Source organism: Psittacula echo, assembly GCF_963264785.1.
Source record: "Psittacula echo genome assembly, chromosome: 7".
NCBI classification, from domain to species: Eukaryota; Metazoa; Chordata; class Aves; order Psittaciformes; family Psittacidae; genus Psittacula; species Psittacula echo.
This window is the reverse complement of record NC_137740.1, coordinates 26,925,277-26,938,754: the sequence shown is the minus strand read 5'-3', so window position 1 is coordinate 26,938,754 and position 13,478 is coordinate 26,925,277. Positions and strand designations below refer to the sequence as shown.

Genomic DNA, 13,478 nt, shown 5'->3' with positions numbered 1-13,478 from the left:
GGGCTGACTGGTCTTGTGTTTCATCATGCTGCCTCTAAATATAGTCAGACCTGATTGCCTATTCCAGAAACTGAGTAAGACCAGAATTTACTGGACAATCCTTTTCTCTGTTGCCTGTGTCATTAGTGTCCAGAGGCTCAAACTCAACTGTACCTGCTTTTCCAGGTCTTTCATGTGTTCTGGTCACATCTTCTGGAGAACTAGTCTGAAGGCTGCATGCTGGTAGCTTCTCCCTTCCTGGCTGATATAGTAAAAATGTCTGATAGTGCTCCTGGTTTCTGGAGCTGTGGTATACTGCTCCAGAGTCTTCCTCCTATGAACTGTGAATTAATTAGGACTTGCTTTACAGGAAAATTTAGATAATGTCTGCTTGTGTTCACAGCTCAGTTCTTTGGGTGTAGCCCAGTAGTCTGAATAGCCTGTGATTTACTGCCACCAGTGGAATGAAACAGAATCACTTTCTCTGATTTATATCCTCTATTGTAGTTAAATATTTACACAGTATCAAGATCTTAGTAATTGAATGGCTAACAGATAAGTAGTAAATGTTTATATACTTCTGAAATGGCCACAGGGCCACAGAGGTAATGACACTTCATTCTGATGAAAGATCTTTCAGTAAGAAGAAACTTAAAGCTCTTTCAGCTCCATTTTGTTCTCAGGAGTAGTACTAACTCATGCAGATTTCAGTGGGTTAGTTCAATTTTATAGATTACAAAAATGACCATTTCAGAAAAATACTCTTGTTGAAATGAAGCAATTGCTGTGGAGGAACACAACATCTTGCACACAGCAGCATTGTTGATTGCTTTGGGTAAGAAAAAACACCAGGCAAATATCAATCTTTGAAGGAAACTGAAGCTGGCAGGTTTAAACAATACCTACCAGTATTAAATCAAGACTTCTCCATTCACTTGCAGAAAGGTGCCATTAAATATTTCATGACCCATAGGTAATCAAAATTAGCCCTGTTTCCTGAAGCAAGAAGGAATCCTGTCATTCCTACTTATTCTCATTAATACTGTGTCCAGCTGAGGTAACTGGAATTCAAAGTAGGTGCAACAGCTATAACTGACAGTGAATACTATTGAGCTGAAATCTTTTTTACAGTAATATTTGAAGCTTGTAACTGAGCTGACCTGGGTTACACTATTGTCAAGTGTGGGTTTTGTTTAGGCCTGGCCAGGGTGTGTATTTCTTAGAGGAGTTACTTTTATCTTGGAACTGTGTGGTTTTATAACCAAAAGAGATGTCAACTTTTCTTAAAAACCAGATCTCATAAAGCTTTCTATCGACATAGATTTTCTTTTTATTATTATTATTATTATTGTTTGAAATTGTCAGATAATTTTGTACTGTTGGGTTTTTAATGGAACTAGACAGGCAATGAATAGGAGAGCAGCAGCAAGACAGTTTTAATGATTTTCTATCTCTTGATCTCTGAAAATCATCTTAGCAGATCAGTAATGTAATTCCAGAGTGAATGTTGGGAAAAAGAGAAACACTATATATTTCAGTCCCACTTGTAATAGTGTGATTTAAAAAAAAAACTCTTTAGAAATGAGGGAGACTATTCGGGATCCTAAACAGTGGAAATGAGAACAGAATTCATTACACTCACTGCAGAGTGGTTAAGATTTTTGAATATAATAGAACCCATATCTCTGTCTGGATAGTCTACATAATCCTGTAACAGAGTAATGATTATTTTAATTCTCTAGTAATAAATGTTTCTGTAGTATCAAGATTAATACCTGGAGCTTTATACTCAACAGACATGCAAGGCTTCAGAGGTTATAAAGGATGTTACTGCTCAAAGGTCTTGGGGATTTCTTGGATTCTCTGACCTAAATGAGAGGCAGTTGATATCTTCCTTCTGTATCTGGAATAAACTGCAGTTCATGACTGGTAGGGGGAGCTTTCCAGTTTACAGTTTCTCTACTTGCAGTGATACGTAGTAGGATACTTGGCCATTCATGCAGTTTCTGGAATGCACCTGCCTGTGACCCAGCTACCTTGTAGCCTGGACAGAGGAGCCCAGCACGGTTTGTACCTGTAAACTGTCAGTTATGTTTACCAGGGTTACAGTCCTGGGCACACAGTATTTCTCTCCTGTTACTTAACCCCACTCATGTCATTAAGCAGATATTACTCTGAGATTTAAGAAAGGTCACTCTTCTAACCAAAGGCCATCATGTGTGACAGGGTCTTTCTAGCGCTGGTAACGGAACAAAGATGTTCTGCCCACCTTAGTTCGGTTCCGATGTTGCAGGATCTCTCCGTACTGGGGGACGCTTGCTCGCTCGCCCGCCCGCCCTGGTGCTCACGCACCTTCGCGCTCTTCTCATGAGCCACTTCAGCACCCTGGCCAGAGCCCCGCGGCGGGGCCGCAGCTGAGCCCCTCAGCTCTGAGAGCCTGAGGCTCTGCTTCACCGGTGAGCATCACTACTGCCTGGGGCCTGGCTGCTGCTATTTGCACAGCTGGGGCGACGGTGGCACATTTTGGGCATTGACCGTGCATGTTGGCTCTCTGATGTGCTTCAGCCTGCAGTGCTTCAGGCCTTCAGTCTGCACAGCTGCGGGCTAGGATTCCTGGCCTGCATTCCAGCTCACCTAATGACATGTACCTCTGAAAGTGTCATACAGTTCCACACTCCCAGTTCCTGACCCTGTGTTCTGTGATCATTAACAGGGAATAATGTGATGCTGCAAGATGTTATATGTGCAAACACTGTTTAGTAAATGAATATTCAGAGAGCGTTCTTTGACTAGTAACAGCTTCTGAGGCAGTTCTTGGGAGTTTCAGATAACCATATCCCTATTACAGCTACAGTTTGAAAGTGGGATATTTTAACAAACTGGGGGAAAATAAGGATCTCAGACCTCCCATGTCTTCATGCCCTACTTATTTTTATAATCTATTGCTCATGCATCATTATTATACTAATTTCCTTGGGCTGCACAGCATGTAACTACTTAGCCTTGAAATAATTTAATGATGCACAACTAATGAAGTGGAGGAATGAACGGAGAGGTAGCATTTTAGGTGAATCACAGCTTATTCCACAAATTATTTATAGACTGCTGTCTCTTTATGACTGGATGTCAGCTACCTGGCAACAAGCCAGAGGGCTTATAAATCATCTAATATAGTTGTTATGGCTTTCAGAGGGGAGGGCAAAAGAGATTAAGGAAGGCTCACTTTGTATCTTTTAATAAGTAATAAACAGTCCAATGAAAAAGATATTTCTCTGGTCCAAGTTGATGCATGGTTAACTAATAAACCTGGCTGTGATCAGAAAAGAAAGTGCAGTAGCACAGCTTCACTTGTTGTCAAATATAGCTGACTAAATAGAGATATGAAGTCTTTACTTTTGTTTTCTCTCCCATCTTCAGTTTCTTTATACAACACCTCAGTGCTATTTTACAGTTCAACATTTCAGGGTCATAATTAGAAGTACTCAGAGTACTATGATGAATCAGGATGCTCATCTGCCTAATTAAAAAGGTGTATGTCTATTAAGTAAGAGAAACTGATGCTGCAAAAGTAACAGAAGAAACACACAATACTTCTGTCCTAGTAATTTTGAAGCATGCGATCTATTTCTAAGTTAAACCAATAATGGATCACTGCAATATGCTGTGCAAGCCTGAAATAAGCATTCCTGTGGCTGTTACATCTTTACCTCTGTTATATTATGACCAAAAATTGCACCTCCTTGTGTGGATGGATGCTTGTGTTTGCAGGAAATAAAGGTCCCTTTCAGGCCTCTGGTGAGGTATGTAGGTGCCAGGTATAGTGCTGAGAAACAGCTGCATTTTTTAATAGATGCTGAAGTGAGAAGAAATAATTGCATCAATTAGATGTTGAGTTTTATTAGACATAACTTAATGCCAATGGTAAGATTGACATTTACATATAATCATTGCCTTTTTAGTCACAAAAATCATGAATGTCAACATATTAAGTGTTCAATTAACTTCCATTTCTACTAGCATGTCTTTCTAAAAACATGGATTGTTTTAAGGTGTGCAGCTGCATGTGTTACATTCACATAATAAAGCAAACAAATATCAAATAAAAAATAAAACAAATATGTTAATACCAGGTAGATATTTACAGACAATGAAGTTCGCTGCTGCTCGAAGAACTTCCTAGGGCCCCTGGGCCATTCAAGTCGTACTTCCACATCCTGGAGGTATATGGGCCTGGTACTGATCCTTGGTAAAAGGGAACTTGTCACACAATTTGCAGCAGCAAGAATCATGTTTTCTGGTTAAATTGCTATGAACTGGTCTAGTGGTGGCTTCCATAGAAACCAAAGTAAAGAAACAAAGTGTAATACCAGAGGCAATATTGGAACTCAGAACTTCTGCCTCCTGCTCTTCTATTCCAGCTGCTTGATTTGTTTGGGAAGTTAGAAGTACAGTACTAAGCTGAAACTCTTTATCTCTGCAATCCCCTGGCTACCTAGTTCTGATGGCTTTGTGAAGAACTGTATTTCACTTTTTGTTTTCATTCCTATTGATGTCTAGTTACCTCTGTGGCATGGTAATGTGTCAAAGGCTTCCCTGGGCTTTATCTCATGTTTTCCATGAGTAGCAGGGTGGCTTTAGCTCTGTTTTAGTACTGAGAATGGGATACAAAAGGACAAACAGGAAGCATCAGGCACAAATTAGGACTGAACCCCCATCTCAAAACCTACTTTAGGCTTTGGACAGGCAAGATCTCCCCTCCCATGTCTTTGCAGGCCAAAGAACTGTGCAAACTGGACAGTAATTAAAAGCAAATAAGCATTTCCAGAATTTTATTTTATGAAGAAAACAATGGTGTGTTTACGCTCCAGTTTTATGGCTGACTTTTAAAAGTTCAATGTAGGGTGCATCTACTGTGTGCCTACACACTGAGGAGCTAGATTCAGGCTCACTAGTATCAAGTTAGTAGCAGTATTGCCTGCTGCAGCCCTAGCCTGCACCTAAGGTCATAGGCCCTTCTGGGAGGTAAAGGCAAATAAGCTGGAAGCAGTGCCTTATTAATGCAGCTTTACTGCTTTCAGGCTCAAGGAAGACACAGGAACAGAGCATGTCAAATCAACAGGTCAAACCAGCACCAGCCTAGGCAGCAATCATCCTCTATATCCCACCATTTGACGGCAATCTACCGTAAGATTTCCACATCTCTTATATCTGCGTGGACAAGGGATATTCAGAAGAACCAGGCAGTTTTAGAGTGTGGTATGCTGAATAAAGGCTTGCTTCTGCAAGGAACATTTTTCTAACATTTTTCTAAAGGAAGGGTTTGGTCACTGGGACTTGTCCTCAATGAGAATTGCACTACTGAACTTATCAGGGATATTACAGAGAAACAAAAAAGCGGAAGAGCCTCATTCCTCACCTTGGGGCTAACTTGCTTGCTGTGGGTTGGTGTTAGACATAAAATAGCTTGTTTCTATTGTTCTTCATAATAACTCAAGAAATACTTTTTTTTTAATAACTTATTTGCTATGAGAGAAGGGTCCCAGTCATCTCTTTACAAAAGGCTGCTGAAGGTTCAAGCATCACTTTGTTCCTACTGAAACCCCTTTGAGATTGTACCAAAGATCTGACACTTTTGTCCTGGCTCTCTACATGGGAAGTTCCTGCATGCAGTGATATAAAAATGAGGAAAGAAAATATCAAATATGTGGAAAGCTTTTTCTCTTTAGAGAAAAAAAAAAAAAAAAATAATTTGCTGATAGGACAAATGTACTTATTACTGCTGCCGATTCCATAGCATTGAAAAACATACGTAATAGCACTCAAAAGTGATAGAAAACACAGATCTTCCTCTGCTTATGTTCTACAGCTGTTTTGAAAGATGTGGCATCTACAGCTGTGCTGGGTGTAACCTTCTGGCCACACTGCCTATTCCTGGCATGATGTTCATCCAACCCACCACACTTTCCAGAGTCTCACATCAGGTATCCATGTTAAAGTCAAGCATTTTTTACGCTACCACATCCATCAATATACATTCCAGTAACAGGAGTATTTTCTTCAATGCTATCTTATATAGTAGGGCATGGGAAGATTAATAGAAAAGAAATGCCTTGAGAAATAAATTAGTTGTTTGTAGGACAGGATTTTTCTTCTGTTCTCATTGAAAAGCTGAAAAGTACTATTGAAACAGTGGTCTTGTCTGACCAGTCTTCATCAGCTGCCTACATTTTTATTGATCACAACAAAACCTCCAAATACTTGCATTTATTCTATGTGCATTGGGTTTGTTGGTTTTGGTTTTGTGAGGTTTTTTTATATCCAGTGCAATAATGCCTACAATCAATGCTTTCAAATTGCCTATTCTGGAAGTCTGCCCCATGACTGACTTTAAAGTAACTACCCAGAAATACAGAGTTTGTTTATTTAAAAGTCTTCTGGGAAATCAAAATATTATATATAGAATCCCAAATATTGCAATTCCATATTAAGTATAGATTTTATATTAAATATGTATTAAATACAGAATCCCAAATATTGTAATTCTAAGGCACAGGAGGCTATTCAGGAGATATTTTTATCCTCTAAAAATAAAGGATTATCCAGTTTTCTGTAGGAAAAGAAGCCACTTGAAGTAAATCCTCTATTACAGTAATTTTTACTTAAGTACTTCCTTAATGTCCCTGGGACAATTCTGAAAGCAAAAAAACCCAAATCACTGTATTTCCAATACTTAGGCATCAAACTACTGTAAAGCAGAGAACAAAGGTAACATAAAACATTACTAGTGAGTTTACTTCATGTCAGTTAACTTCATATCATTAGTAGTGTTACTAAAACTCAAGTCCTGTGCAGTGCTAGAGCACCTTCTCTGCAGAGGTTTTTAAAGCATTCTCAAGCTAGCAATGATCTTAGCTTCAGCCCACCACTGCCCGGCAGAGACATGGGTAGAGAAGAGCTGGTGTTGAAGGTTGTGGCTCTGAAGTGCTCACTCGGCCACCAAGTGATACTGCCTCCCCAACCAGAAGAAACATTCCCATAGAAGTGTGGGGTTATGGGAGGAGGAAGAAGCAGCCCTGACTCTGGGCTGATGTTGACTGCAGATAGATCTGTGTGTGATCTCAGAGATCAGGACAAAGAGGTCAAGAAGTTGTTTCCTAGAAAGAAAATCTCTAGTTTCACAAGTGCAGCTCTTGATATTGTAAAAAAAGCCCCACTGGAGCCACAGAAATTGCCTATGAAGCCAGGAGTGGTTCTTTTTTATGAGGGCTTCCAAAATCCCTCATAATTAGGCAGGTAAACACAGACTAAAATCCATCAAAATATTAGTGGGATGCTGTAGACAACAGGAATGAATCCTTCACAGAAGAAAGAAGAGCTCTAAGTGCACATTATCCACAGATGAGACAATTTCTGCCACTAATATATTGGGCCAGGGACTTGGCTGGTGGTGATAGTGTCATTACAAAATCTCCAATTCCAGTTCCTCTTCCAGGGCTCAAACTTTAAAAACTCCTTTTATCTGACAGGTAAAATACCTTTAAAACACAATGTAGTAAACATTAATCTCTTGATCACACTTTAAGAAAATCCCTTGAACTTGCTGAATCACTTGTAATTAAGTAGCCTTCAGGCAATAGAAGCAAATCCTGTTTATTTTAAGGCATCATCAAAGAATGTGACAGCACCATGAGACTGCACCATGCGACTGCACCATGCGACTGCAGGTAGGTCAGCCCAGTGTAGCACACTAACAAATACCCATGATTGCCTTAATTCAAGGCAATCTGTGTAGCCAGGAGAGACGCAAATCACCTAGAAACTGCTGATCCTCAACCTATGCCTCCTTTGTCATCTGTGAATATCTGAGAAAAGTGCTATTTCCAAACTGTATTCCCCAAATGCTTTCAATCATCAAAGCTGAAAGCACTCCAACTTTGGTAACTACCAGTTAACAAGGAGTATCTGATGATAGAAAAAACATGAAGCAAGTAAAACCAGGTATCTCAACACACACACAAGAGCAGTGTACATCTGGCCTGGGGCAGATAATTGTCCAACTGCAATATCGAGCCACACCTGTAAGTATCTGGAAGGGAATGAGGAGTGGGTACATGACCGGGGAGCATGTATCAGAGCCCAGAGGGGCTCATTTTTGATGCCTGAATCTGTCTCAAGCACAAGACAAAGCGTCTGTCTTCTGCATCCCTATGGCTAACTCTCAGTGAAGGTACATTATTCAGCCTGCTTGGGCACCCAGGTGAATCTCCATCCTCCATCATCATCCCTGCGCACAAAGGCTTGTCCTTGGTGAAAGGTGTGTGTTCTCACATTGCGGTGAGGACTTAGTGATGTTGTGAAGGCCATTTCTGTTTTGTTGGGTGACAAACTGCTAGTCAAATAAGGCAACCCATAGGCTGAGAGGGAGGAAACACTTGGCACAGATGAGACACATTCTGCTGAAGAATACTGAGGAAGGAAGGGAGAGTCCTCACTGCATGGGTGGGTACTGTTGTTAGCTGAAGGCATGTGGCTGCAGCTATATGCTGCTGGCGCTCCTTCACTGTGGTCATAGTCTGTTGCTTCACCAGCGCTTAGGCAGTATGTGTCTTTTCCAGGGTCTGAGGAGAGGGCACTGTAGTTAGCTGAAGTTTCATCAATGGTGTTCACATCTTTTAATCCTAAAGTCTGCAAGACCCAACTGTCTACAGCAGGGCTGGCTTGCTCTTCACAGGCAGTGAATTCATTAAAGAGATTCCTTCTGGCTTTGGAAGCATGAGGAGATTCTTGAGGAGCAAAGCAATGGTACTCTTTTAATCTCCTCTTGGTGCTTTTGAGAATAGCACAGTTTTTTTGGCCATGGCAGGAAAGCAGTTTCTATCGGGGGAAAAAAAAAAAAAAAAAAATAGTGAGAAAGAATATTAAAATCTGAATTTCCAGTTATCTGGAAGTAACGTGTTTCTGATCTCGGCTTTTAGATGGGCAAGATTGTTACTACTGTCCTTTCAAAAGATACTTTTTCTTCCACCCTGTGGAAGTCATATGGATATAGCTATTTTGTGTCTTACAGTCTCTGTAACAGTCAAGTCCTTGAGAAAGAAGAATCTGATAATGTCAACAAGGCCTGTGCTTTGATCGCATTCTCACTCAGTACAGCATGAAATGAGAGCTCCTGTCTGGCTGTATGGCACTCCTCTGTGCTGCTGCTGCCAGCAGCAGTTGGCAGGTGAGCAGGGTATGAGGGGGAAATGTGGCAACCTGACACAAAGCGAGGATATGAAGGTAAGCCATATTGGGGCAGGTGTGATCCTGGCCAAGGAGTGCTCAGAGCAGCAGACTGAGTAGCTTAAGCCCATTAATCCACCTCAGTTGTCATTATCCCAGGACAGTGGCCCTTCAGGCATCCAGGGACAGTCAAAGGAAGGCAGGAATAACACGGAAGCTTCTCCACCATCTCATGAATTCATTGCTCAGACACTTCCTGTGATGGTTTCATACTGGACCCTCCTCCAAACGACATAGAGGGGTGGCCATGTCTGCCTTCTGTGCCCAGTGAAGGAGACATTTTCTACTGCCAGGAGTCAGGTTTAGGCATGGAAGGACACGCCACACTGTCAACACAGAACAGGATGGAAAAGGAAAGTCTGCTATTTTTTACAGGCTTTTTTACTTCATGCCCAATCCACAGAGCTGAGGAAATAATAAATAGTTCAGTTTCATGAGGCTGGAATAGCAAAAAATGTCTTTAAGCCAACAAGAAACAATTATCTTCTGGACTAGAAACAGAGAATCAAAATATTTAATAAAAAACCCCAACCTATTCACACTTAGTTTAACAAAAATGTTTCATCCAACCTGAAGTGCTTAATTTGGTATTTCATCTTAAAGAAAGAAAAAAGCCCCAAACCAAACCAAAACAAAAAACCACACAACTTTTTAATTAAATAACTTTGAAAAAATTAGAAGATCAGTACTGTAATGTACATGAATAAAATGTATCATTGGAAGATGACAAAACAAAAAATAAACCAGAAAGCATCCAAAACATAAAAAAAAAAAAAAAAAATCTTATCAAAAGGGGCAATTGACAAAACGGACACATTAGAGAAATATATGTTCAAATTTGAATTTTTCACTGGAAAAGAAGGTTAGTTGGGATAACTTTTGCCTTGCTTATAAACTTAATTTACTTATAGCTAACTTACTCATTAACTAAACTTATTTATGCCATGGGCTATACCGTCTCCACAATCAGAACTTGATAGGATGCCATTCCTGGAGGAAACTGTAACCTTAGATCCATGACTAGCAATCTGGCAGCTCTGTGAAGTTAAACAGATCTCACACTGCAGGTTGTCTACACTCTTAGACTTTACATGTATTTTAATAGTATGTGCCTGTTTCAACCTATTCAACCTGTTTCTTTTGCATATGTCTATACAACAGGTTTGGACACAATACCTTGGCTTTTTCTTCTAAACACTTAATCAGGGCAGAATTCAGGTATTGTCGGAGGTTATTATTTTCTTCATGTAACCTAGCAAGTTCCTCTTCCTTCTGAAGCAATGTATCTTGAAGCTGTGAAATAGAGATATTGATGAATAGATGTTGACTCTGTAACTTAATAGCAATTGCCCTATGGTGCAGGCTGCTTGGATTTGATGATCTGGGTGTTTGCTTTGTGAACTCAACCTAGCCCGCCAGCCTCTTGTCTCTGTAAACCTAAGTGGCACGACTGCTCACTTTTCACTTTTGACTTCTTTTATTCTTTAGTGAGTGTTTGAGATTGGTCTGAAAGAAAAAAAAAAAAGTAACCATGGAGTAATAACAGACAAGAATTACAGGTAGCTCTGTGAACAGCCAGAAACCAATACGGGCATGGCAGCAGCTACCTGATCTCCAGAGCAACAGTCAGCATGTCTTTGCACCCCTCTCATTCCAATTTATCGTTGGCTGGTAGGGAAAAGAAGAAGGTGGAACTGCAGGCTAACAATTTATGGCAGTAGTGTGCAGAAGGAAAATGCAACTGCCATTCTTTATGATACAGAAGTACTCAGTGACATATTCAATCCTAGGCTCTACTGTGCCAGTCCCAGCACAAGTATAGAGCTGCGATAATCCCTGGTCTCAAGAGCTGAACAGGTAGGTTTTGATTTGTCTACACCTGACACTTTCTTACAGGAAGTTCTATGTATATGCGGAGAGATTTTTGCCTCCTGATCATAGTTCTGAAGACTCCTTTAGAGGGACAAAGAATCTTCTGCCAAGGATCTCAGGTATCTGCTGACCACAGGCTGAAAAGCAGAGATTTAAATGCCTGAGATAGAGCCAAAGGAAGAAATACACTGATGTCTGGAACCAGGGATAGATTCCGGGGACCTTGAAGTTAGTAAATGAATTTCTATCGACTTCACTGTGTTAAAATGTCATTTTGCAATCACAGCCCAGAAAGCCAACCTGGGCTGCATCAAAATGAGCGTGACCAGCAGGTCAAAGGAGGTGATCCTGCCCCTCTACTCTGCTCTCATGAGACCTCAGCTGGAGTATTGTGTGCAGTTCTGGTGTCCTCAACATAAAAAGGACATAGAACTGTTGGAACAAGTCCAGAGGAGGGTCACGAGGATGATCAGGGGATTGGAGCACCTCCTGTATGGAGACAGGCTGAGAAAGTTGGGGCTGTTCAGCCTGGAGAAGAGAAGGCTGCGTGGAGACCTCAGAACAGCCTTCCAGTATCTGAAGGGGGCCTACAAGGATGCTGGGGAGGGACTCTTCATTAGGGACTGTAGTGACAGGACAAGGGGTAATGGGTTAAAACTTAAACAGGGGAAGTTTAGATGGGATATAAGGAGGAGGTTCTTTACTGTGAGGGTGGTGAGGCACTGGAATGGGCTGCCCAGGGAAGCTGTGAATGCTCCATCCCTGGAGGTATTCAAGGCCAGGTTGGATGAGGCCTTGGGTGACATGGTTTAGTGTGAGGTGTCCCTGCCCATGGCAGGGGGGTTGGAACTAGATGATCTTAAGGTTCTTTCCAATCCTAACTATTCTATGATTCTATGATTTTAAATACTTGATCGGAGTGATCTTTCTGGAGTTCCTTCATCCAGGACTGTTCAGAGTTTCTCCTTCCCCCTCAATGGGATTTACAAGGAAAAAAAAAAAAAATAAAAGGAAAGAAGAGAGAAAACAAAGTAAACAAGGAAATGTTTGATGTTTGTTGGTCAAAATGGTTGAGCATTCATATAAGTAGGTAATTCTAGTGGAATCATTTCTCAGGACTCAGGAGGACATGCACTATGTATAATTTGTAAACAGCATGAGGCTCTGCATCATCAGAACCTGAGGGACTCCCTGGTTATGCCCCTGGGTCCTCTCTATTGCCAAGGTGGCTGGTGCAGTATTCTGTTAGAAGGATGAACAAGGAACCAAGCTCACGCGGGACAAGTACTTTCCACAAAACCCACCAATATAAAAGCAGTTTGCCACCGTTTCCTCTATCTGTACCAATGAGAGATGCCATAAACCAACCCAGAAGCTGCAATACATAACACAAAGTTCATGAACCTCATGGGGTGAAAGCAAAGTTTCTAGGGGCACGGAGCCTTTACCTGTTTGTTCCTGTAGAGCTGGGAGGACAGCTGGTCTCCCTGCCATGCCGCGTCGTGAGCACCGAGCTGCGAGCTGCAGAACTGCCCTGGAGCGGAGCACACCGAGGGGTTAGCCCGCTCCCACTTCCTCGCCCAGCCCGGCAGTGGGGCCGTGGCCGGGCCCACCCCCGTTCCTGGCGGCGGGAGAGCACTTACCCGGCGGCCGCGTTTCCCCCCGGCTCGGGGGCGGCTCCGCGGTGCAGGCGCCAGCCCAGGTCTCCTTGGAAACACCGGCAGGGACGGACCAGGAGCAGGCGCAGCCCAGGACCCCGGCGAACCCTGGCTCCGGGCACGGCCGGCCGGTGCTCTGTGGAGGCAAGGGACCATGGCGATGGGGCGCTCGGCAGACGGTTATCCCTTCCAGCCGGGCCAGCCCCTGGGCTGCAGCGAGCCCCGAGGGGAGGTGGTGTCAGCCTCGATCCTGCCCCTCCGCATCCCGGCGAGAGGCACGCCTGCGCTGCGGGCTGGTACCTGCACCCCGCCTGCTCCTGTCCCAGCCGGGGTTTGTTCGAGTACCTGCCGCAGGACAGCCCCTCAACCCCCGCTGCCTCTGCCAGGCGCGGGAGCTCCCAGCCCTGACCCGGGTGCCCGCTCTCCCCCCGCACCCTCCGCCCGGTGGCACCGCATCGCCCTGCTGCCTCCGCTGGGAGCTGGGCAGTGCTCCTCCCGCCGCAGCCCCCCGCCACAGAGGGGCTCCAAGCAAAGGTATTTCAGGAAGGTGGCTGAGTTTCCTGCAATCCCTTGGGAAATACTATGGTCCTGAGTGGGTTTAAGAGGAAGGGAGGACCCAGGCTGTTCTCGGCCAGGGCGTTCCTCCCACCTTGGGGGCTTGATTCAGCTCTGAAGCAGCACAAAGCC

At 43.0% G+C, this 13,478-nt stretch overlaps 1 protein-coding gene across 1 annotated transcript; it reads right to left on the bottom strand.

Moving 5' to 3' along the window:
- Positions 1–8,211: 8,211 nt before the first annotated feature.
- On the bottom strand, positions 8,212–12,947 carry GMNC (geminin coiled-coil domain containing; the record flags this gene model as incomplete). The annotated part of the gene is made up of 3 exons (XM_080623993.1): positions 8,212–8,853; positions 10,438–10,554; positions 12,582–12,947. The coding sequence occupies 3 exons, from the start codon at positions 12,945–12,947 to the stop codon at positions 8,212–8,214; spliced, it is 1,125 nt and encodes a 374-aa protein (XP_080480119.1).
- Between the last annotated feature and the right edge of the window lie 531 nt (positions 12,948–13,478).